Here is a 26,765-nt window from a genome sequence, read left to right as displayed (position 1 = left end):
TTGTTTCCTGCGGAGGGGAGACAGGGCTTTCTAGACTTCCACAGTGCTCTGCTTAAATGATTACTTGTTGCTTCTTGCAACTGCTTGCTTAGTTTAACTCCACGAATCCCTTGGTCAAAGTCTGTGTTGGCAAAGCCTGTGCTTTGTATGGGTGTTTGGTGTTTTTTCCCTCTCCTGTACTTTACAAAGGCTTATTGTATCAAAAATAGTGTGGTCAGCAGAACGAGGGCAGTGATCCTTCCCCTGTGCTCTGCATTGGGGAGGCCACACCTGGAGTATTGTGTTCAGTTCTGGGCCCCTCAGCTCAGGAAAGAGATTGAAGTGCTGGAGCGGGTCCAGAGAAGAACAACAAGGCTGGGGAAGGGACTTGAGCACAAGCCCTATGGGGAGAGGCTGAGGGAGCTGGGCTTGTTTAGTCTGGAGAAGAGGAGGCTTAGAGGTGAGCTCAGCACTCTCTAGAACTACCTGAAGGGCAGTTCTAGCGAGGGGGGGATTGGGCTCTTCTCCCAGGCATCAGCAATAGGACAAGGGGCCATGGGCTTCAACTCTGCCAGGGGAGATTTAGGCTGGAGATTAGAAAGCAATTGTGTGCAGAGAGAGTGGTCAGGCATTGGAATGGCTGCCCAGGGAGGTGCTGGACTCACCGGCCCTGGAGGTTTTTAAAGTGAGGTTGGACATGGCACTTAGTGCCATGATCTAGTCAATGGACTAGAGTTGGACCAAGGGTTGGACTTGATGATCTCTGAGGTCTTTTCCAACCCAGTCGATTCTGGGATTCTGTGATTCTGTGATTGTATTTTAGTTTGTGCTTCAGGTCCTTCGTATGGTATAAAATGGCTAATGAATAAAATCCCCTTCTCTAATTTTCCTTCCGGAATGGTAATTTCTTCTGCTGTGCTATTCACTTTACTGACTGGTGTGATATAAGAATATGATACATTGTGAAATGTATTCTTGGGAGTTTTTACCATATTGATATGTAGCACCTACCTAGCCAGTGCTCTCTATCTGCGGACTTCAAAGACAGATAGAATTATTGTTTAATTGTGATCCGAATTGTGAACCATTGAAGACGTCACCCAGTTTTTCTGGATAGATCATAGTATGTCCCTTAAACACTGGATTTTGCCCATGGCTGCAGCTTGTACTTGAGAAGCTTCTTTAGAGCACGTTTCTGATGTTTTTGCTGGAGAAGGTTACACGATAAGCGAGTCCTTTAAATTGGCCACATTCCTGCATGTGGCCTTGGTGTTGACCAAGCCAGGCCGTGCTGTGTGCAGTTGACACCACAAGCTGGTTGGATTGTTGTTGCTATAAACATGTTTTACAGTGGGGAAGTAGAAAGTTTAACAAGGCACATGATGTGGTGCAGAGTAATGTGGAAACAGGTGGTAGAACGTTTAGTGTGGATTGCTGGGAAAATGGGAGCTTTGATCCCCCAGTGACTGAGCACTTGGTTCAATTGAACTTTGATAAAATATTCCTTTTCTTGATGAGATGAGAAATACTTCAATGTCATCGTCTTTCCTGTTTTTTGGTTGGTGTTTCCAACTGTCTTCAATGAACGTTTTCATTGGAATCAACGACACTGGGTGAGCTGCGTGCTTGAGAAAACCTCATCCACAAGTCATGAAAGGTTTTTGCTGGATTTCCAGCGTGCACCAATGCACCATGTAAAACTCTTTGCTCCTTTAAACCACAAATATTTGCTCTGATAATTTCAGAGGAGAGGAAAAGAGGCTCTATGGGGGCATGCAGATGCTGAAAACCTCCAGCAATGGTCAAACCCAGCAGGACCTGAATGGTCATGTCCTGCAAAATGAGCCCACATCTCCTTGCAAGAATTATTTAGTGTTGCAGGTGCTCATTTAGCATTAATTTTCAAAATTTATGTTTACGTGTTGCATGCAGTTTCTTTTCTTTTGCTTCCACAGGAACATAACGCCCGCTTACTGTTGCTACCATGTTCTTCTTGTGAAACAAATTCTCTAGTTAACAAATTGCTAATGAAGACTCAGTTTGCTATCCATAATCACTCTTAACAAGGCAGGTAAAATAGGCAGGCAGTTATCCACCCATCCTAGCTGGTGGCATCAAAAAGAGCAAATTTTCAGAAATGAAACATGTATTATTCATTAATGTGAACAATTTTCTCTTAACATTGACACTTAATCTAATTTTCTTGGCATTTTATTGGGCAGGTAGGAAACTATCAGTGGGCCAGCAAAAGAAATTGCTCGTCTGCCCTGGAGAACAAGACTGAAGCCCTTGATAATACAAACTGTGTGGGGAAATAGGGGATTCCTCAGTGTCAACAGAAATCCTTGGGGAGTCTCAAATCTGATTCCCACTGGAACTGCAATTCTGAGGTTGGTGCCTGTAAATGAAGAGTTTTGAAGGTTGTTATTGAATTCTTTTGGTCACAAAGCAAAATACGGGGGCTAAGGGGGCAACTTGCTTCTCTGATGCTGCAGACTGAAGTACACTAATAGGGTGGCATATGCCAGAGCTGAATCTTCACTATATAGCAGGAAAATCAACTTGAAAACGCAGATGGAGGAAAGTCATACATTCATTTGTGCATCCCTTGGAGAGGAGGAACAGCAGATTTCTTTAGTAACCCAAATATTCCCACATTTGTTCTACTTGTTGCTGCCTTTGCAAAGGCTTTTCCTACCAAGTGTTGTGGGATGCCCCAGAAAAAGGGTTTCTTAGTCGCTGGCCTCATGGCTCTTCTCATTTACATGAAACTTGTTGTAAGAGTTGCTTGTGCATTAAATTAGCATTAAAGCTTATTTTGTAGTAATTTGGTGTGTTTAAGGGAACGTGGTTGTTACACAGAATAAAGAAGAATTTGTGGTGTTTCCCGTGGTGCTGGGAGCTTCGGTGTTAAATCCCCTTTTGGGGCTGGAGTGTGTTTGAAGCTCCAGAATAAAGTGTTAGGAAGGGAGGTGAATTATTTCCTAGTTTTGCAGCTGATATCTCGTTGCAGCTTTTCTATCCTGCACTTCTCTGTTGTGCCACATGATGTGTGGTACAAGGGTGTTTGTTTTCTTAAGCTCTTGAATAGCTTAGTAAACATCGTGCTCTTTCAGTTCACAACAATGAAAGGCATTTATTAGCTTGTGAGGAAATTATGGCTCGTTTTCTGTCCTTTTACACCATCTGCCTGCTGTGTTTTGTTGTTGCGTGTGTTTGAATGCTGGAGAGTTTGCCTTTTTTGTTTTCATTCTCTTCCTCTCCAAATTAATACATCAGCCTGGACGTGTAAATTTACGGAGTTGATGATGTGGTAGTTCTGCAGTCCGGGTACCTTGGGTAGGTCTGTGGAGAACATTGATTTGTCAAAACACAAAGTAAAAAGCAACACAAAGTCCACAGTATGAGAATAACTTGTTATATTGTGTATGGAGTGTGGTGGTAATTGTTGCAGGGGCCATGTTAATTATGTTGATTCTTTCATCCCTGCTTAATGTGTTGCATTTTCAAAGCACTCTATGTATTTACTATGGGAAATAGTAGCTATACTACGTAGCATTTTCTGCATTATAAAAATGGGATGTGTGATTTTTCTCAAACCTCCTTAACGTTTTAGTGAGAGAAACATTTCATTTTGCTGCTCAGACAAAAATGGGGCTTTCATGTCTGTGAAGAGAGAAGTTTTATCAACAGCAGTTTTGCAACTGCTTCTAAATACCATGTTGAGCATTTACAGCTGAGCATCCATAGTCACAAATCTTGCCTGCCAGTGTTTTGAATTACTCTTTAGCTTTTGATGGCCACCAAACTGCTGCTGAGCAACAGGTGAGGGGTCATTCTAACATACTTTTGGATTCTACTTATGCCAACACACCTGAGACGTTGTTCCTTGATCTGTGGTGCTGAGGAAGGAGGAATCTCGTTCAGTGTTCTGCACAGGTGCAGCCTCTTGAAGAGACAGAGATAGCAATTATTTTCATTAGTGTGAGTACATTTTTCTTATATATTTATGCTTGGAAACTAGGTGTCCCTGTCTTTGTGAACTATTGTAGTTGAAGGCTTTGGACATCTTGCAGAAGGACAGAGCTGCAGGACCCCTGGAGAAGTTTTTCTACCTATTCCCCATGCTTGTTGAGTTGCATGGTGGAATAATGCTTGTGATCCACAGATCAAATTTTACCCAAATGAATGGTCTTAATGGACTTTTAAAATTCATTTAATTCCAGTGGAAATTCACTGACCTCAGGGGAACTAGAAGGCTGGTTTTTATTCTTGTATTAAATACATTGTACATAATAAAAACATGATCAGACACAATCCTGCCGTCTCCTCTATCCCGTCTTCCCTATGTGGAAGTGACTGCAGTGAATGAAGTGTTTTGCATTTGTGTAATCTGTGTTTTTAACTATGTAAAATCAAAAGTCAATGAGAATTTGGCTCAATTAATTTCAGTTTTACTGTAGCATAAAAATGTCTCTTAACAGACTAACATCCAGTTGGAATGAGTCTAATCCTATTGAGCTCTCGCTAATGAGACAGGCACACGCAGCCATGCAGCTGCCAAGTACAAATTGCAGGTATCGTACGGGGAGGTGGATTCTCATTTAGGAACAAGTGAAGTGATCAGGGAACCCAACTGGAGATCCCCACTGAGTTCATCACCCACATGCACTCCATATCTAAACTGATGTTCCTTCTGTTGGTCATCTGTTTTGTTTTTTGGGGAGTTTGAAGAAGCTAATGGATATTTATCACTGGTTCAGAATCCTGTTGTGTTTTGTAATTCCCCCTTCAAAGTTCCTTCTGCAGACTTTGCTTCCCAGGCCATTTTGATCCTTTCTATTTGGCAAACAGTGTGTTGACTTTTCTTCCTTGCTACACATTTTAATAGAACTGAAACAAGCAAAGATGCCCTTGGCTTTTCTGCAGTGTTAGCAGGAAAATACATAATCTCCAGAATAATAAGTATTCTTTGCTTTGCTTTTTTTTTTTTCTGTGCAGAGCAAGAAAAATAAATGACTCCAGTACCAAGGGCCTTAGGTAGGAATTCAGGTGTACAAGGTAATGTTTCAAATGCCAAGTGACATGGCTCCTTTTTGTAGTTACTGCTAGACTTGAAGGATTTAATGTATTTCTTGAAGGAATGGAATATATACATGATAATGAATTAATGGAGTAGAGAGAAGGTGGTGAGGTTTGGTTTTAATAAGTAAAGTGAGGGCTCATGTGATTGATAAAGTGATTTAAGAAGATGAGTAGAGGAGTCTTACTGCTGGCTGTATGAACTTGTAAGTACTTGTATTGCTTTGGAATATGTTGCAGAAATTTATATGTTACAGCCATGGTGGCTGAACATATAAATTGTCATCTCGGAAAAGTTTTAATGTGACATTAAAAAAAACCCCACAGTCCAGAAGAGGCGTTCTTAGTCTTACAGCACACTTATTTCTGACATTTTAGCTTGAAACAGCTTCTTACTTATTTATATATTGCTATTCACATCCATTAAAAGAAAGGGTTTGCTTTTGTCTTCAGTGCCCTTTGGTTCTTTGCATGATGGTTGGATGGATCACACAGGCTGGTCTGTCAGTAAAGTAAATGAAGAAGTGGTCCCTGCTTTTCCCATTCAGATCTTTGGTTGTGATTTCAACTCTATCCCATTCATAAAGAAATAATCCACAGGTATGTAAGGCAAACGAATGTGGGTGGAGGGGAAAAAAGAACTGTAAGGGACAAATAGGTGTAGAATTATTTATCCCTTTCTGTGTAGTAAGTCATCCTTTTGTTTTACACTAGAACAGACTAGAGGGCTGTAAATATAGGTAAATGTTCTGGTCAAAATATGAATATGAGATTTTTAGGGATTGTTTCTACGATATTTTCCCCAAACAGGTAATTAAAGAAAACAAGAGGTTCCCGGTACAGGTGCTAATTCTGGGAAGATTTAGCAGCTGTGACAGAGCCAGCTGGAAGTATTGGAACACGGCAATAATGGAGCCTGGAACTTCCTTTGAATTCAAGCCTTGCAGGTTGGGATCACAGGCTGGAAAAATAAGTCATTTTAAGTAAACTTAATTGGGTCTTCTCCTTGGTGAGAGCATCCTGGGGAATTGCAAAGCAGCATTTCATTCAAGTTAAGCTCTGCCTTTCTTCCCCCTCCGGCTGCCTGGCAGCACAGGGGTCCCACCTGGAACTCTGCTTGAATGGATCATGGTGATCTTGTCTTCTTGCAGGTTTGGATGCTCAAATATCCTGGTAGGGTGAAGGCCAAGTCCCATGTTGGCATGTGCTGTCTGTGTTTTCTTGTGGAAGTTGGGTAACTTGACTTACAGCACCTCCAAAATGCTACTCAGCTTCAGGTGGTCTCCAGTACTGGAGTCTTCTGGAGGATGAGACCAAAGAAATCAGAGTCATTTTGGTTGAAAGAGGCCATCAAGGTAATGGAGTCCAAGCACTAACCCTCCCCTGGCACTAACCTGTGTCCCTAAGGACCTTGTCTAAACGCCTTTTAAACATCTCCAGAGATGGTGACTCTGCCACTGCCCTGGGCAGCCTGTTCCAATGCCCAACAGCCCTTTTTTGGGAGAAATTGTTCTTAATATCCAATCTAAACCTCCCCTGGCACAACTTGAGGCCACTTCTATTGAGGTTCCTCCAGACTGGTGCTTTGTCTCCAATAGTGATAATACAAAATAGGAGGGACATGGGGCAATGCAGCTTTGGCCACTTGTTGGTTTCCAGTGCGTCTGTATTTCCCTGGTGTCTGCACTTCGTGAGTTTGGGATGTTGGAGGATTCAATGCAGTTACTTTCTTTCAGTATTTGTTTTGGCCTGTTGCCTGTGAATACATTTGAGTCCTTTTTCTGAACCCACTAATGCTATGAGCCTGAGTTTCTGCAGCAAGGTTTTGGAGTTACCTTCCCAATGTGCTTTATCTGTTCTTAAAGTGATCTCCTGATAGTCTCAACAAGTAGCACTAGTTCTAGTAGTGTATGTGTGGCAGAATGCAAACCCCCCCTTTTCTCCCCCTCCCTCCTTCATCATGGAAGGAGTAGGCACATCTTCCTTTCTATTAAGTGAGGCTAACAGCTTCTTTTGTTTGGCCCCAGAGCACCCTGGCCAGGGCTGTTAGGAGAAGAGAGTGCTGAGGCGCCAGTGAGTCGCTGGGAACCTGTGACTAGTGTGGGGGATGTTTGGAGGCCTCAGGGGCACCCACAGCCAGTGTGGGGATGCAGAGAAGCTTCTAGAATGCCTACAGTCAGGTCTGATTCGCCAGTATAAAATGGGACTCCTGTTGAGACTCGGCCCATTGTCGCGGGTCTTTCGGAGCAGGAGCTTGGCCACTGCCACCAGGAGCCACGGCCTCCCTGCTCCCCGGGACTGAGACTCCTCTTGCCTTGCTGCCACGTGTGTAAGTAAATTAACCCTCGCAGGATTGCGAGTATGTATATATATATATATATATACATGTATTCTGTGCACATTTGCATGTGTAACTTTCCATGCACATTTGCATGTGTACTTTAAATTATTTCCTCGCACAATCGCGAGTGTATTTTCCTCCCGTGCTTCCACATAAGCACGTGTAATATTCCGTGCACATTTGCACGTGTAAGTAAATTAACCCTCGCAGGATTACGAGTGTATTATAAGTTTACTCTCGCGGAATCGCGAGTGTACACTTTCCGTATTCACTATGAGTACGTGTAACTCTTAAAAAGTAATCCTGCCCCATGTTTAGGCAAGTGTGTATTCGTCTTGGACTCAGGGCTGGCTCCGACATTGTTTTGGGTGAAGCCACGTGCTCTGTGGACCGCCTGTTGTATTAGTTGCTGCCCCTTAATAATTTTCCTCAACTGATATCTGAACCTGTATTTAAGTCACTGTTGGAGTGCTAAAACTCTGCTTCTGACCAGTTTTATAAAAGTTGTTTTGGACCCTGTTGTCCCTTAAACTAACCTCGGGGTACCTCCGTGACATTATGATTTGATGAAAAACGGTTTTGCGTATGTTATTTGTTACTCTGACTCCTGCAGACCTCAGTCATGTCTCCTTTCAGCCTTTTCTTTTCCAAACCAAAGAGTCTTGGCCTTGGCATTTGTGTGGAGAACAGCTGCTTCATCCCATCCCTTGTTCGAGTTGCCCTTCCAATGGCAGAAGAAGAAAGAGGAGATCAGAACCATACGTAGCACTCCAAGTATGGACATAGTAAGATTTTATGCAGCACATGAGTGATTCCTTTGTCCTGCTCTTCTCTGGGCTACTGCTGCCTATGAAGTTAATATTTCAGGCAACTGTGACTATAGAAAAAGGCTTGATTGGCAACTACATTCCCAGTGTATGTTGCTGAGGTTCCTGAAGTCAGGCTGAGATCCTGTTACCCTTTTCTTTTTTATGTTTGGTGATAATTTCATGCTACTAGTGGCTGTGTTGTGGGTGGAAAAGATGAGACCTTCGGAGTCTTGACTGACTGAAAGGGTGTGTAGTGCTCAGCCAGATGGATATTTTTCCTCCCCTAAAGCTTCTTTATTCTGCTGAAGGTGGCAACAAATGTACATTATATATCTAAGCAAATAGCAAAATTGATACGTTGTTAGTCATTGTCTTTTGTATCATTTCTGTAGGAATAAGCTTGTGGTATCTCCCAATGCTTTTGATTTCCAGCTATACGGGCTTTGTCCTTTTGACACGTTCAGTGGTTTCTAAGATCCAGGTCCAGTTGTACGTCTCCCTCAGGCTTTGTCAACATCTGTGATTGGGCTGTGCAAATTTCTAGTGTTTTCCATGAAAAATATTTTTCCTATAGAGTGCAAGTTACTCTCAATTACAAGGACAACAACAATGGGGCAGCACAATGTGATTCTGTTTAAAATATGCAGTTGACTGGAAGGTGTTGGGAAACTGAAGTTGTGCAGGAACTTGATGGAGAGTGGGAAAAGGTTCGTGGCATCTGCTGACATTAATGGTGTAGCTTGAGCCTTGGAGATGGGTCTTCAGCTTCTTTAACAAACTACTGGCATTGCAGATGGATTCGAGCCAAAGCTTGAACAGCTTTGGAAAATCAAGGATTTGGAAATTGGATTTTGTTTAATTAAAACTAAAAACTTTTCTAGTCCATGATATGGTTCTGCTTCTAAATTGTCTGTAGCAATTCACGATTCTCCTGCAATCCATAACTCAACTTAGAGAGAATCGATGTTTTCATTAACTACCCAGACAAGCAATATTGTTCAGCTTGAGACTCAAACAATATGTCAGTTCCTAAAAAGGTTATACCTTGGTGTCTGGAGTAACCATGCTGAAGAAGATTCTTTTAGCAAAAATAAATGGTTTTGGAGAAAGAAAATGTATTCATCTGCATGAGCTTGAATGGAGGGTGATTTATTTCCTGAAACCTTGTTGCACGTTTTCTGTTCATCTGTTGTAGCAGGAACCCCAACCTCACTGTGTCTTAGAGGTACAGAATCGCAGGATGGTTGGGGTTGGAAGGGACCTCTGGAGATCATCCAGTCCAACCCACCTGCTAACGCAGGGTCACCAGAGCAGATCACACAGGAAGGTGTCCAGGCGGGTTTGAATGTCTCAGAGGAGGAGACTCCACAACCTCTCTGGGCAGCCTGGGCCAGGCTCTGGCACCTCAAAGGAAAGAAGTTTCTCCTCATGTTCAAATGGACCCTCCTGTGTTTGTGCCCATTGCTCCTCAACCTGTTGTTGGGCACCACTTAACAGTCTGGTCCATCTTCTGACACCCACCCTGGAGATATTTATAACCATTGATGAGATCCCCTCTCAGCTTCTCTTCTCCAGCTGAACAGTCCCAGCTCTCTCAGTGTCTCCTCATCACAAAGATGCTTCAGACCCCTCAGCATCTTCATATCCGACCACTGGACTCCCTCCAGTAATTCCTTGTCCTTCTTAAACTGGGGAGCCCAGAACTGGACACGGAACTCCAGATGTGGCCTCCCCAGGGCAGAGCAGAGGGGGAGGAACAACCTCCCTGAGCTGCTGATCACACTTTTCCTAACACACCCCAGTTACCATTTGCCTCTTGGCCGCAAGGACACATTGGTAACTCATGGTCACCTTGTTGTTGACCAGAACTCCCAGGTCCTTCTCTGCAGAGCTGCTTTCCAGCAGGTCCACCCCAACCTGTACTGGTGCCTGGGGTTGTTCCTCCCCAGGTGCAGGACCCTACACTTGCCCTTGATGAACTTCATCAGGTTCTTCCCTCTCCAGTGCTCCAGCTTGCCCAGGTCTCGCTGAAGAGCAGCACAAGCACTGGATGTTTAATCCTATTGCTTTAACTGTGTGCTTAGTTTTGCTTTCTAGCACATCTTTATATACCACTTAACCTGAAATGTTTATGTGACCTCTGCTAACAGGTGTTGGGTGTTTCTTTAGTACCTGATTTAACTCCATCCTCATTGGAGTGAGGAGTGGGTTTCTCATCTCGGTGTGATCTTTGTGTGAGAGGTACAGCCAAATCCTCTCTAAAATGTGCAGTTTTTGGTATTTGGGAGGGGGGTGTAAGGCACCAATGCCGATAGTCTGCAGCGCAACAAAAGAAAGAGGATTTCTTCTCTTTTCCATGTGGTATCAGTTATAACCTTCTGCCACCACCATCTGAAAGCGAAAAGGGGTGTTAAAACCGCATAAAATAAAACACATCGCTCGGGTACATTGTCGTCTTTTAGGGGGTTGTAGGACATATTTTGGCTGTAATTCCACTGTCCTCCTTGGTGTAACAGTTGAGTAGGACAAGTGTGTGTATGCTCCTGTCCTCTGGTGCCGTGTTCCATATGGCAGCACAGATTTCCTTGCTCACTTGAGTTTTCTTAGCTGCTCTTTCTGGAATCGGGATCCCCTGTGAAATGGCTTTTTTGTTTTCTTTATAAAATAGATGGTGGTGATTTTCTTTGCAGGGAAAAAACAGTGAACTGTAAATTTTGGAGGGGTGTCTGACATTGATTTTGCACTTGAGCCTCTACAACTTTCCCAGTGGTACTGAGGAATTCAGATAAATCCATCCATTCCAAACTCTTCTTCTGTCCTGCTTATTGTCATTGAATACTCTTCAATAAACCATAAGGAAATAGGTTTCTCTCCTTTGTATTTTTCAATGGTTTGAAGCAGTTCTCACTGGCCTTTTAGCTTTTTCTGTAGAGGACAAGGGACTGTTATTGCAATAGAAATGATATTTATCTTTTTTCTTGCCAGCAGGATATGTGGCGTTTAGTTTGACTGGACCTCATTGCTTCACCAAACCCCAAGTCAAAGCCATGATGGCAGCAGCGTTCAGCAATGGCTGTTTTGTCTCCTTCCGACTATTTGACCTTTTCCCACACAAACAGCTTAAGAAATCCAGAAAAAAAAAACCCTCGTCGTTTTCTCCTGCCCTGGTTGCATTTTGTTCTCAGTCTTTTGGGTTGGAAACAATGGCTGGTTTAGTCTTTTACTATTTTTATGCTTTTTCAGTGTCCATCTTAAGGTGGTGCCTCAGTTCAGAGGCCTCAAATCCTGTGGTTTAAATGAAGCAACTTCCTATATGTCTACTGGCTGTAGTTTTCAATGTATATCACTTCCAGTGAGTAGATGCTCTGGATTTCTTTGCAAGTTGTGATTGTTTCATTATGTTCCAGCATATGATGTGGAACACTTGGTATGCAGTTATTTAAAAAGGAAACGCTATTTTTGCTTATTTTCTCATGTCAAGTTCTTTAAAGTGGTACAGAAATTATTAATAGAGCTACAGAATGCATCCCTGCTTCTTAAGGTTGTGATATATCAGTGTTTAGGTCATGGCCACTGTAACTGATCTCCTTTGTACCATGAGATATACAGTTTTCAATGTCTATATTGGTGATTTAAAACAGAAACCTCTATGGGCCATACCTGTATTTCCAAGGTAGAGGGAAATTCAGGATGCTTTGAGTGCTATGTACTGTAGGATATATAAGAATATGTGTTTTTAGCTCCTGCTGTCTCCTGGGTCTTTCTGTTAGTGTTGATCGAGTCACTCCAGGTGTTGGCATCTGGATCCAGTGGCAGGATGGGCCTCAAAGGGGTGAAACGGGTGAAGAAATAGAGGGAGAAAGAGAAGATTATGCTGATTCTTGTGTAAATTTCAGAAATTGTGACACCAAGACATAGTTTCCTTTGCCAGTGTCATTAAATTTTCAGATGTTTCGTTGGAATCTCAAACTGTATCGATGTAAAAATAAAAATCATGTTAGATGTTATTCAGAAGCTAAAATAAATGAGGAGGGGTAATAATGACAATTCTTTGCTGCACTGGTGTATGTTTGAAAGCAGATGGACTATTGGAAGGCATGGGTAGGTTTTGGATGCATTTGCTATGTCCGTGTGGTATTTCTAGTGCAGTTTTGGCAGGTAAGTGGTGGTAACTGCAGCACTCCTGGCAAATAGTTGCAATAGTCCCTGGATCTAATGAATTTCTTCTTTATAGTTCTTTGTAAGTAATAAATCAGGATGTATTTCATATGATATACTGTGACCATATAAATAACACTTTGGAAATGTGATAATTAATAGGAAACTTTACATTTTCATAAATCCCATCGTGTAGTATTAAAGGTCTAAAACATCTGAAAATTGGGGAAATAATAAAACACAATGGTTGTGTTCTTTTAATTATTTTCTTGAAGCACGTTGTTTTTTACTGAACATGAGGCACATGTTTACCAGCAATAAACTTCATTCAGTGTGTGTCTGTGTACACATGAGCGTACAGACTAATAGGGGGACTGCTTTGGAGTAGGTACCACTTAATTTAGGCAGAGTCTTCCAGTCCTTCTAGATAACTTGAAAATATCCTGATTTGTTTTCTATTCTTTTTGTCCTTAGGACTTTATCTACCAGCGATGATGTTGAGGATCGGGAGACTGAGAAAGGCCGCCTGGAAGAAGCTTATGAGAAATGTGACCGGGATTTGGATGAGCTCATCGTCCAGCACTACACCGAGCTCACCACAGCCATCCGCACCTACCAGAGCATCACGGAGCGCATCACCAACTCGCGCAACAAGATCAAACAGGTGAAATCTGCGTTGTAGATCTGTGTTTCCAGCGGCTCAATAGTTCTGGTTAACAACAGGGTGGCCATGAGCCAACTATGTGTCCTTGCTGCCAAGAAGGTCAATGGTACCTGGGCTGCATTAGGAGAAGTGTGAGCAGCAGGTTCCTCCCCCTCTGCTCTGCCCTGGGGAGGCCACATCTGGAGTTCTGTGTCCAGTTCTGGGCTCCCCAGTTTAAGAAGGACAAGGAATTACTGGAGGGAGTCCAGCGGTGGGACACAAAGATGCTGAGGGGTCTGGAGCATCTTTGTGATGAGGAGACACTGAGAGAGCTGGGGCTGTTGAGCTGGAGAAGAGAAGCTGAGAGGGGATCTCATCAATGGTTATAAATATTTCAGGGTGGGTGTCAGAGGATGGACCAGACTCTGTTCAGTGGTGCCCAACAACAGGATGAGGGGCAACGGGCACAGACTGAAGCACAGGAGGGTCCATCTGAACATGAGGAGAAACTTCTTCCCTTTGAGGTGCCAGAGCCTGGCCCAGGCTGCCCAGAGAGGTTGTGGAGTCTCCTTCTCTGAGACATTCAAACTCGCCTGGACACCTTCCTGTGTGATCTGCTCTGGTGACCCTGTGTTAGCAGGTGGGTTGGACTGGATGATCTCCAGAGGTCCCTCCAACCCCAACCACTCTGTCGTAGTGTGTGCTCTGGGTACAAATGTATGCAACTCATCTTTTTTTTGTGTGTTGTCCTTTTATTATTAATGTAGTCTTGTAAGATCCCACTTTAAGCTTTTATTTCTTCATTTTTCCAGCTACTTGTCGTCATTCTGAACTAAAATATGACTAGAGAAATCACCGTTACCCACTAATTGTGAGCTAGGCTTGATTTTCAAGTTGCTCTGTGGCATGGCTGGGATCTGACTGTCTGATCCTAATGCAGTGGTCCCAGGCTGTGTCTTACTGGCAACCCCTTTTCTGTAGGATCTTTCTGAGAACACAAGTAATTAAAAGCAAAATAAGAGGTGGACATGAAGTAGAAAGCTTTGTGTTATCAGTTTTCATTTATTTTATGGACATGTTGCTATCAGCTTTTTGAAGCCCAAGAGCTGCTAAGCTATGGCCTTTCTGGCCAGTCTCTTCAGATTTTAATATATCAGCCTCCAGCCACCTCCTAAATAGTCTGAGGGATTCTTCAGCTTGCTTTTTGTTCAGCGAACATGCATTTTGGTGTTATTTCCAAGCTCATTTATATTGTGTGAATGTACATGAACCCCGTGCCCCCAAATCTTTCTGTATTTTGAGTGCTCACACTTGGGTAACTTGCCAGCAAATAACTCTGGCACTCGTTGTCATTGACTTGTTCCATCTGCTCTCTCCGTGCAGTGATAGATCTGTTCTTGGGGCTCCTGTCCCACCTCGCTGTGTGGTTTATTATACCCAAACTTAGCAAACTAGGCACCAAATTGCTTCTGTTTTATTCCTTGCTCTGTGGATGTTTCAGCTGAAAACCTTTCCCAGCAGCACTTTAGGAGCAGTCGGCTTTTACCCTTCCTGGGTTAGGTACTGACCCTTCTGACTTTATAAATTAATTTAGCATTTTGAAAGAAAATTAAACCATTCTGATGCTTTCCAAGGGCAAGAGTTCACTCTAGGATTTATGTCCAAAGTGCAGCACTTTGAAAGCAAAGATCAATTGTACTAAATTTGAAATATACGGTAGCCAGTGGCCTATTTTCACACAGTGTACTGAGCTTTCAGAGGTCAAAACAAACATGTAGGGGTGTGACCTTTTGGTCCTGCCTGGAACAATCACTGGAAGGGTTGAAGGACCTTTTGGTATTTCAGTGTTCTTATTAGTTTTGGTCGATATGTATTGAAGTAGCTTTGACCTGATCTCAGGGGAGGCCCCAGATCTGGTTTGTCATCAATCTGTATTACGCTATCAGACTTTACTTTGGTGTTCCACTCTCGTGGAAGGTGGATGATCCTACGGGCGTTTACAGTTGTGGGAGTGCTAGATAGTCTAGATCCCTTTGTTTATCTACCTTTTGTAGCCAATTCTTGTCTAAATTTCTCTTGGGAAAGGCTTAGATTTGAATCTAGCACTAGAGGTATTGCTCCTGCAAGACTAAATGAAGTAGATACTATTTGTCCTTCCTTCTCACCCCATGATTGTTTTGCTGACCGGATTTGGCTCCGTGCAGCACCAGAGCACTCATGATGCTGCGCTAGGTCAGTGAAACATTGTAATTTACAGTATTGAACACGGATTAAGTTTGCAATGTGTTTTATATGCGTTTTGGTTGGCTTTTGCAGCAAGTTATGACACTATTCCATTAGCTGGTCTGTTGGCTGAGGGTTTTTCTGCGATATTCTTTTCAGAAGGATGTTTCAGAAGGGATATTTTATTGAAATCGTAGTCTGTTCTGACTTTGGATGGGGTCTGTTTTATGTAGCTATTGGTGTTTACCCATTGTCTGTGCTTTGGTCGATCTATGTGTTTTGCTTTTTTATGTTTTAACTGCTTTTAGATGAACAAGGAAGGAGAAAGTGCAGCTGAAATGGGATTTCTGGAGGCCTTTGAAGGCTCATTATTTAAAAATAAATGTAAGGACCTACTTGTTAGAGCCTGTATTCATGTGTAATTCAGTGAGAGCTCAGCCTGAGAAAAGCTTGGACCCTAAGTATTCATAATGTATCACAAAAACAAGAGTGGTGTGAAAGCAACGTGTGAAGCTGCGTTGTTAATTGCTGCCACATTTTAATGTGTATTATTGATATGCATTATGCAAGAAAAGCTGGGTTATACTGACCTTACCAGAGGATATCGGGAGAACTTGAAAGCAGGGATTGCTGGCTGTGTGATGGAGAAGAAAGGATGGAGAAGAAAATCTCTTGATGTTTCCTGAATGGGGTGAAATAGTAGAGTCTTTGCTAATTAGAAAGAATGGCGTGAAGCTCCAAAAAAAACCTGAATGGCAAACACTAAGGTGTTTCTCTGCGTGATGTAATGGCCTTGATAAAGAATAGAAATGTTGAATCCAACTGTAATGTAGCTGCTGTTTGTTCCGGTGAAACCAGAGAAAAGAAAATGAGTATTGCTTGGAGTATTAGGAAAATGATTGTACTTCTATATAGTTAGATTTTAAGAAATGGACATGAGGACTCGAAGGAGGAGATGTGCAAAAAGATTGGATACGCAGATGGGAAATGTTTGGAGCAGGAAAATTAGTAGTGGCTTATTTGCTTTCATTGAAAATTGGATTCTTGCTGTATGCCAAAATACCGAATTGATTTTTAGAAAACATGCAAATAAATCTTTAGTCATGAGTAATAGGATCCTGCATTTGTTCACGTTATGTACTTGGATTGAATTTTCACTTCTGCTACAGAACCTGCACTGAAAACCATTTCACGATGGCAGCAGTTCTGGTGTTCGTATTGTTTCACTTCAGCTAAAGGAATGACCACAAAATTTATGGGACTTGGGTTGTCCTGAGATATTTTTGGAATTCCTGCTAAATGTAGGAAAGGGCTGATCTGTGTTAAGCACGGGGTAGAGGGACAGATTTGATTCATCTCTTGATGTGTTGCTTGTAGGTGAAGGAGAACCTGCTGTCCTGCAAGATGCTGCTGCACTGCAAGCGGGACGAGCTGCGCAAGCTGTGGATTGAAGGGATTGAGCACAAACACGTCCTGAATTTGCTGGATGAGATCGAGAACATCAAGCAGGTGCCTCAGAAGCTGGAGCAGTGCATGGCCAGCAAGCGCTACCTCAACGCCACTGACATGCTGGTAAGACGTGGTGCCTCGTGCTGCCCCAGTAACACCAGGAACACACTGGGCAGCTGATCTTTTATCTGTGGTGGTTTTGTTCTCATTACTTTGCCATTTGCTGCTTTCTTGTCTTGGGATTTCCCTTTGGTTTTCTTAGGTCCTCCCTGACTGGTCTCAGGGTTCCTGTCTCCATCCTGTTTGATCCTTGATTTCCAGAGTGGTTTTTCCGTATTTGCTTGTCCTGATGCTTTCTCCTTTACCCATTTGATCTGCACAGAAGATTTCCTTTGGCTTTTGCAACCTGGTGCTTGATTTTAAAATGAATTTCCCAGAGAGCTGCCTGCATCATCATCTTTCTTTATAGCTTATCAGTTATTTCCAACTCATTTTTCTGGAAGAACTATCCTATTTCTCCGCTGTTGCATGTCCCCGAATGCATTCACAGCTCTGGTCATTATTCAGAGGTGAGACTGTCTTTCACCGTTTAGGTGTGTTTGCTTCTCATTGTCTTCTTTAAGTCTTTTACCAGGACTCTTGATCCTTCCTACTTATTTACAGCTCTTTCTTCATCCTTTTTCTCCCTCACTTCGTGTTTTTCCTTTTCAGTTCCATTTCTTTTACAAGCATACCTTTCAATTCCAGTCTTGCAGAGGTGGAAGTTTCTTGAACTTCTCTAATAACAATCTCTTTATTCTCTTCTTTCTGAACTTCACAAGCACACTTTACACCAGGCTCCAATCCTTTATTTCCTGGAACTGTCTTCTACTGCTAATTAATCACTTTACAAGGCAGTTGATCCTTCCCCCCTACTTAATCCTGATATGTGGAGTCCTGAATCCAGCTCTGACCTCTCCTGTATGAGAGATGGAGTTACTGGATCAAATCCAGGGAAGGATCACAAGGATGTTAAGGGATGGGAGAATCTCACATCTAAAGACAGACAGAGAGAACTGGAAACAATTCCCTTATGGAAAAGAAACCTCAGGGTTGTAAGTGTCTGATGGGATGGTGCAGAGAAAACAGACTTTTCTCAGCAGTGCCCAGTGACAGAAGAAGAGGTGATGAGCACATATAGAGATATAGGAAGTGATACCTGAATGTCAGAAAATGCCATTTGACTGTAAGGGGGGTTGAACACTGGGACAGGTTGCCCAGAGGGGTTGTGGAGTCTGCCTGTGCAAGATTCTCACAATCAGCCTGCCTGTGGTTCTGGGCAATGGGCTGGAGGTGCTGATGCTCGAGCAGGGGCTGGATTGATGGTTTTAGAGGTTCTTTCCAAACTTAACCAGTCCCTAATTCAAAAGTGAAGGTAAAAGCGCTATGTCTGTTCATATTTCTCTTTGGGTTTGCCAGACAATGCCTTTCATTGCTTTCCTTAGTCATTGTGGGGATTTTTTAGCTTCTGTCCTTTGTATTTCTCTTAATTGTGCCTCTTTGCTTCTTTTTAATAGTTAATATTCAACAGGATATAGAGCTGGAAGACTTAGTGTTGTCACTTGATGTTTTTGGAGCCCTGACTTGAACATAATTTCCTTCCTCCTGTTTTACCTCATTTTACCTTAAATGCAGCTTCCTAAAATTTGCTTTGTTCCCTCTGAAACCTTTTCAGCGGTTTGGTGTCATTCTCCTCATCCCTTTCTCTGATGACACGTGGGATGTTATTTGGATTTTTGCTGCTGTCGCATCCTCTGATTTCCCTCTATTATATTGTTTTCTGTTGCTCATGTTCTCATGCTACATCTGATGCAATAATTTTTCTATAATCTAGTCACAATTTTCATTCTTCCCTTTCAAAACCATCTCCCAAAACCATCTTAATTCTCCTTAGAGTCTCATTGTCTTTTTATATGAACCATTGTCTTATATCTTTCGCACTCTTGTCAACTGTCTGGGTTGGATAATGTTTCCATTTGTCATATAATGTAGTGTGGAATCTTTATGATGTTCTATAAAATATTGTGTAAAATCTGTTAGCATTTGTGAAAACAGATGAGCAACTGAATGACTTGAAGCAGCGAATATGAGGAGAATGCGGTCAGGTTTGGCCAAAACTTTGGTCAGGTTTCAGATGCCGGAAATCAGAGTGTGGTGTTTGGCTGATATTTTCAATTAGGAGACATGAAATAGATGTGAATTGAGGGAGTTCAGTGTAGGGGTGAGACCACAGTATTGAGAGTTAACATTACCAATTAAAATGTTAACCAGTTGGAGCTTTTTACTGGTGGACTTGCCAGTTTGCCTTTTTTTAATTGGAAAAAAAAATACCCTTTTGGAAGGAAATTCCAGCCAACTGATTTATATTGTGTTCCAGATAAGAAATTAATAGTAAATTATTAATACTTATTTTTTCTCATATAATATATAGCAAACCATTTCTAAAGTATATATATTTGTGCCATCTTACTGTCTTGCAATATATTGTGTGTTATTTATATTACACTTACCCATGTGTGAATGTTTCTAAGCTTGCTCAAGTCTATGAGACAGAGCCAATATTAGACCTCACTGAACTATGGTCTTTAGTTTACCATGGTGGTTTATTTTCTTACCAAAAGAGTAAGACAGTGATGTTGGAATCGCTCACTGGCTGCAGGATAATTCCTTTCTCCTTCTCTATGATATTATGAATATTGTTTAAAATAATGACTGAAGTGTCAGAGATGCTGAATTTCCATACATCTCTCTGCCTTTCTACTTCACTCCTCGAGGTAAACAGATGCTCATAGCTTATAAAAAGCCCCAAGTGATGTGCCAAGGAGGTTCTATCCCTCATATTGAGATTAGGACACTGATTAATATTGTTGCCTGTAGCCTTGTGATATGTACAATCAAAATCAGACCTTTGCCGGCATCGTGTTAGGTTGATGCAAGGACTCTAATGACATAATTTCTGGTTGCTGCATCACATTTCTGCAGTCTGTTCATTGTATTCCACTCACATTAATTGAAGTAATTTTGCCACTGAAGCGTGTTTCAAACCTCTGCATTTAAATGGAAATTTTAATTCCCTCATTGTTTGGAGAAGACAGCTGAAGATGGTTTGTTACAGATTTCATTATCACTCAAAACTCTCCAGCTCCTGGTTTTAATGTGCAATGACTGAGTAATGCTGGGAAGAATTGTTAATAAAAGAATGGCAGCTTTTCCCAGTAGTATGAACACAATGCAAAGGTATTTTATGACAGCTTATGTTTCTATGAAGGTAAAATTGGTAAGTGGCAGCTTTTTGTTTCTGATTCTCCATCCATCTAGACAGAGCAGCACAGCTGAGCTTCAGATGTCGTGTATTCGTGTTCTGGGTTCCTCCAGCATCTTGAGAACATACGCTCCGGTGGGCAGAGCTGGTTGGATCAGGTTTGCTGTTCTGTGATTGCGCCTTCCACAGGTGTAATCCAGCCTGCTTTGGAGAAATTCCAAGGGTCCAGAACAAATACAAGTCCTGTTTGAGATCAAACGCGTTTCAGTTATTTTCACTTGATGTATATTTTTTAAAAATATGAGTCCGTATGTTTTTCTGTTAATGATCTATATTTCCACTCCATTGCCTAAAGGAATATTTATTCACTTTTGTGTGGCATTTGTAGGTTGAACTGGATGATCTCCAGAAGTCCCTTCTAACCTTGACCATTCTGTGATTCTGTAATTGAGTGGGCATATGTGTATATTCTCTGTTTAAAGTAAAACATAAAAAGGAGGCTGAGGGGAGACCTCACTTTCTAGAACAACCTGAAAGGAGGTTGTAGCATGGAGGGTGTTCGTCTCTTCTTCCAAGTAATAAGTGATGGAAAGAGAGAAAATGGCCTCAAGTTGTGCCAGGGAAGGTTTAGATAGAATATTAGGAAAAAATTCTTCCTGTAAAGGGCTGTTGGGCATTGGAACAGGCTGCCTGGGGCAGTGCTGGAGTCACCATCCCTGGAGGGGTTGAACAGATGGAGAGATGAAATTCTTAGGAGTAGTGGTGGACTTGGGAGTGTTGGGTTGGTTGTTGAAGTCTGATCTCGAAGGTGTTTTCCAGCCGAAATGATTTTAGGATTATGTCATTATGTACTAAGAAGGGAGTTCTGATGCAGAAGGAGCTTCCTGTAGAAAGGCAGTGGGCTGGGTCAAAAGGGAGAGCAGCAGAGCTGGTGACAGAGGCTCGTTGGGATGTAGATTGTGTTTGGCCTGGAAGCACGAGCTTGGTTTCTGGAATGTTGGAATCCAAAGTCAAAGAACAGTTTGGGTTGAAGGGACCTTCAAAGCTCATCCAGTGCCTCCCCTACCATGAGCAGGGACATCTTCACCAGCTCAGGTTGCTCAGAGCCCCGTCCAGCCTGGCCTGGGATGTCTCCAGGGATGGTTCATCCACCACCTCTTTGGCCAACCTGGGCCAGGCTCTCACCGCCCTCAGGGTCAACAATTTCTTCCTCTTGTCTGGCCTGAATCTCCCTCCTTTAATTTCAAACCATCACTGCTTGTCCTATTGCAACAGGCCCTGCTCAAAAGTCTGTCCCCATCTTTCTTACAGGCTTGTTTAATTTCAGAAAGGCCACACTAAGGTCTCTGTAGGGCTTCTGTTCTCCAGCTGAACACCCCAACTCTCTCAACCTGTCCTCCCAGCAGAGCTGTTCCAGCCTTGCATCACCTAAAAATATCTGTTCTAGAAGCACTTTTCATCCCTAAATATGTTCTATCTAAAGGTAGATGATGTGGTTGCTTAACTGTATGTTGTAGAGGTCTGTGGTCTTGATCTAATTGTTCTCATTTTACTGTTGACCCATGAGGTACCCACAGGGAGAGATTAATATTTTCCATTTGATTAAATAATCTAAGAGATGAAATAATAAAAACAGCTGAGGGAAGAAATGTTGTTGAATCAAGTAATTAAAGGTTGGATCACAATACAATTAAATGAAAATTGCTTGGGCTACGTTCTTTGCATTTTCTTGGTCTAGCTTTGCAATTTTAATGAGCTAATGCCACTTTGTCGGAGTATATAGTATCTTTTAAAAAACCCTGTTAATTCCAATAGAACATGAAACACTTACTCTGAACTTGATTTATTAGTGCAGGAGCACAGTTCCTTGGCGTTGGGATTGCGTCAGGCAACCAAACAACATGAAACTGCAGAAATACATGCACAGGATAGCAGTGGGGATGACTTCTGTTCCCAGTTGATTTGGTTTTGATAGGACGATGAGAAGAAGGTAGGAAGAAGGAAGTATGGAGCCCTATGGGTAGTCCTGACGTAAGTTTAAGCTCACATTGATTTGTGTTACAGAGCCAGGAACCAATGTGCATGTGTGTTTGACACGACTGCATCCTTCTCCTTTAGCCTACATATTTGTCCCAAAAAATACAAAACCCAAGTGGCAGTAATTTGTTTCTCTAGAAGTAGGTCAGGGAATGCTCCAACACCTACTTTTCTTATGATTTTTTTGATGTTAAGGACTCAATTTCACTTTCCCTATGTCAGGGAAAGAATAATCTATGTCTCCTGCTCTGCTTTCGGAAATGAAGAATAGCAGGTTTTTCTCAGAGCCGACTTTCTTACTACAAGTTTGCTTTGTTGCCGGTTTGTTCTTTTTCTGGACTCAAGCTGCTGGCCGCTTTGTTACGTTCAATTAATTGTACCCGGGGTGGCATCCAGCTGTGCAGGACAGGAGATGGGGATGAAGGTAAATTAGGTCATTTGCCATCGTGCTGACGCAGCAGTTAAAGCACATTGAGTTCACCACCGGCGGCCTCATGATGCATTAAATGTGTTTTTGCTCAGCTCTGTAGAATGCAAGATCTGTGTTGGCTTCATTTTTTGAAGAGCATTATTTGATGGTGAAATCTGGACTTGATATCAAGAACATAACTATCTGAACTGGAGGTGCTGATGAACTCCATTGCCTGTGTGTTGAAGTATTATAAGTAAGTTGAACTACAGGGCTTTGCAACACAACTGGGCTACTCGGTGTGTGAGAACATGATCAGAAGATGTTTTAGTAAGTGGAAATGCTGTAAAATGATGGTAAAGCTACCGAGGCAGTTGGAAGGGAGAGGTGGTGCAGGGAAGGATATAAATCAACTATGGATAAGAAATTTAGGAGAACAGCGTATGAGGACAAGGAACCCAGTTCATGGTGGGGAGTTGAGTTGAAGAAGGAGCTTCAAAATATTCCAATGTCTTCTCTGCAGCAAAGAGGGGAAATTGCTCTGTATGTACTCATGGTTTCTTCTTGCTCATCCCATAGTGAATGTGTCCTGCTTGATAAGCGTCTCCTATTCCTGTGCACTTCATGTTAATCCTCTGCTAAGAGATTTGGAGCGATTAACATCTTCCCAGAAAACGCTGGATGTTTGTAGCCCTGGGCAGGGTTGTTGAGGGGAGGTTTAATTTTTGGGCCTTGAATGGAGCTGCTCCCTGTGGTTTTTCTCAGTGTAGCACGAGGAGAGTATTTCAATTCGGTACCATGTAGTGAGCAGACTTCTTAGACTGGAAGTAGTCTGGAATAATGAAATTTAAGAAGAAAATACAACGCAGTTCTCCGTATGCGTTTTATTTACTCTCTGCTTTTCAGCTGGAACGATGAAAATCAATACAACCAGTCATTTATTTGGTTACTGCATTTTGTATCGCAGAGCTGGGATTCAGGTACTGCTGTTAAACTGGTTTATATTTGGACATGAATGCCGTAAGTGGAAAGAAGAGACTTCTGTTGGTTTGGGATTCTATAGAAAATCTTGTTACTACAACATCTAAATTTTGGCCCCGCTTGAAATTCTTTTTGAATTGCAAGTCTAATAATATTATCCCAGTACTTGTCTCCTAGAAGACTTTCCCGGCTACCCTTGTCTTGTCATTGCTGACCTTATTGCTTCCAAATAAGCCTGGTAGAAAACACAATTGGGAAGCTGATATCTTAGGGGTTGGACTGCAATTCAGATTACTGAGGTGTTTATGCTACAAGGAGCGTTTGTATTAGTTTCAGTGCTTGGCCAACCCGTTAGCTGGATGTTGAGGTACAGCTGAGAAATAAGGCAGCTTTGTTTTTTACTGATGTGATGTATGTATAGGATATGTTCTAGTGATTCACACATAAACATGCAAATAATGAGTTTTCTGCTATTTACTGCTCATTCATTTTAAATACCTTTTCTCAGATGGTGGGATTTATCGGTAGTATTTATCTGCTTTCAGGGATAACTGCAAACCTTACGTATTTAGGTTTGGTAAAATACTTAAAAGTTCCTTATATGAGATGTATTGGTGCTATCTATTAGAACACTTTTCACCTCTTTTCTGTGCTTTCTCTCTTTTCTTTCTCTTCCTCTTTAAATTATCTTTTCTGACTCTTTTATTAATGAACTTGCTGGGCTGGGTTTGAAGATGCTAGAACACGCTGAAGTTCTTTCCCTTTGAAACATCATTGTTTCTTTTAGAATACTTACCATTCACTTTATCTTGTTCTGTTTTATCCTGTAATTTCCATTATAAGACAGTCTATTGCATTAAACTGTTATTGCCTAACACTCCATTTATATTGGCGCCTTCTTGGTCTTGGCCTCTCCGTGCTTGATTCATGAAGCAACAGGCACCAATACCTCTCCACAGATGTCACTCTGCTGATACCAACCATTCACTTCAGCTGATGAAAAGATAATTAAATAAGAAAATATGCTGTAGTGAAGGTGGAGTGGAGATGTCTAGCATCTTATGGTAGAAGTAACGTGCAGATACACAAGATGCTGGCCTTTCAGAAATTGGAGAGCAGTGTAGGGGAAAGGGACCTGGAGATCCTGGGGACAGCAGGGTGACCATGAGCCAGCACTGGGCCCTTGTGGCCAGGAAGCCAATGGTACCTGGGGTGGGTTAGAAGGGGGTGGTCAGTAGGTCAGAGAGGTTCTCCTGCCCCTCTGCTCTGCCCTGGGGAGACCACACCTGGAATCTTGTGTCCAGTTGTGGCCCCTCAGTTCCAGCAGGACAGGGAACTGCTGGAGAGAGTCCAGTGCAGGGCAACAAAGATGCTGCAGGGAGTGGAGCATCTCCCGTGTGAGGAAAGGCTGAGGGAGCTGGGGCTCTGGAGCTGGACAAGAGGAGGCTGAGGGGGGACCTCATTCATGTTTACAGATATCTAAAGGGTGAGTGTCAGGAGGATGGAGCCAGGCTCTTCTCGGTGACAACCAGTGATAGGACAAGGGGTAATGGGTTCAAACTGGAACACAAGAGGTTCCACTTAAATATGAGAAGAAACTTGTTCCTGGTGAGGGTGGCAGAGCCTAGCCCAGGCTGCCCAGGGGAGTTGTGGAGTCTCCTTCTGTGCAGACATTCCAACCCGCCTGGACACCTTCCTGTGTAACCTCATCTGGGTGTTCCTGCTCCATGGAGGATTGCACGGGATGAGCTTTCCAGGGCCCTTCCAACCCCTGACATTCTGCTATTTTGCGAAAGGGAGCCGCATCTGTAACATTATAATAGATCCTATTGGGAATGAGCGTTTCTGAACATTAAACATAAAACCTTGAGTTGAATATTTCTTTTGCTATTTATGCTGTTAGTAATTTTTATTATTAAGCTATGGACTTTATTCTGTGCGATGTTGACATGTTTATCACTTCATCTTGGAATACAGGTCATGTTTTTCCAGTGCTTACTGGTCTTTACATGCATTCTTTTTCCACTTGGAATTGTACAGACATACTTCTCTCCATAGTAAAATATTGTACCAAACACCAAGAGAGATTGTTGAAGATCGATTGGGTTATATATGGGTCAATGTTAAATAATCTAGATAGATCTGATTGCATTTATAAAAAATGCAACTTCCAAACTAGCAAATGGTGGCCCAGAAGGTGTAATAAATTTACCTTTTAGTAAAGCGCAGGAAGCACTTGATGTGAATTTAACCCAGAAGTTTTCCACTGGAGTCAATTGATTCATTTCTGGTTAAGTTGGCATAATGATACCAAATAACCTTCAAGATGTTATGATGGAAGAAATGTCATGTAGAGCTGGAGGAAGAGTTCTCTTCATAAATCAAGATGAAGGAGCATGTTGCTGTTTAAGCAGGAGGCAATGCTTATCCTCACACTATGGTTCAGTATTCCCTTTTGTGAATTTATGCATTCTGCAATAAAACAAATGCTTAAATTAATGGATGAAGAGCTAATTGAAAGGAGTTTAAGATTCCTGTAACAGTGTTGGTGTGGGTCACAGGGGTGTGAAAAAAAATCTTCATCTTGAAGACAGCAAGAGGATCAATGGGGGAAACTGCAGCTTGCACTGAAACTAAAATACAGATGTTTTATTTAAGTAGGTTAGGATCTCATTGTTCTCTACGTCATTCATATAGAAAGAAGACTTTTGGGACAGAGATGGTCCTGGAAAAACACACTTTGCTTAATGGCAATTAAGCTCTGGGTCCTCAGCACAGGACACACATGGACCTGTTGGAGCCACAGGTATGACCTGAGGCTGGAACAGCTCTGCTAGGAGGACAGGCTGAGAGAGTTGGGGTCTTCAACTGGAGAAGAGAAGCTCCAGGGAGACCTTAGTGTAGCCTTTCTGGACTTAAACGAGCCTGTAAGAAAGATGGGGACAGACTTTTGAGCTGGACCTGTTGTGATAGGACAAGGGGTGATGGTTTTAAACTATAGGAGGGAGATTCAGGCTGGACATGAGGAAGGAATTGTTGGCTCTGAGGGTGGTGAGAGCCTGGCCCAGGTTGGCCAGAGAGGTGGTGGCTGAACCATCCCTGGAGACATCCCAGGCCAGGCTGGACGGGGCTCTGAGCAACCTGAGCTGGTGAAGATGTCCCTGCTCATGGCAGGGGGGGAACTGGGGGAGCTTGGAAGGTCCCTTCAACCCAAACTATTCTATAATTATATTCTGAGCAAGCAATAGCAATCCCTTCCCAAAACACTCCCAGCACTTGGCAACACGCAGCTTTTGATGGAATCACTGGTGTATTAAGAATAGCACTCAGTAGCTCTTTCTTCCTTTAATTTG

The 26,765-nt window shown here is 42.4% G+C and overlaps 1 protein-coding gene across 1 annotated transcript in view; it reads left to right on the top strand.

Moving 5' to 3' along the window:
* EXOC4 (exocyst complex component 4) overlaps positions 1-26,765 on the top strand; it is a gene marked incomplete at its 3' end in the record, with an annotated part of 427,875 nt that overhangs the window by 10,680 nt on the left and 390,430 nt on the right. The window contains exons 2-3 of the mRNA XM_080363326.1: positions 12,844-13,033; positions 16,613-16,807. Coding sequence (XP_080219452.1) covers positions 12,844-13,033; positions 16,613-16,807 — 385 coding nt within the window. The remainder of the gene's footprint in view (positions 1-12,843; positions 13,034-16,612; positions 16,808-26,765) is intronic.

The sequence above is a fragment of the Nesoenas mayeri genome, assembly GCF_963082525.1.
Source record: "Nesoenas mayeri genome assembly, chromosome: 1".
NCBI lineage: Eukaryota > Metazoa > Chordata > Aves > Columbiformes > Columbidae > Nesoenas > Nesoenas mayeri.
Note: the sequence above shows the minus strand (reverse complement) of the source record. Positions and strands in the feature narration are given on the sequence as shown.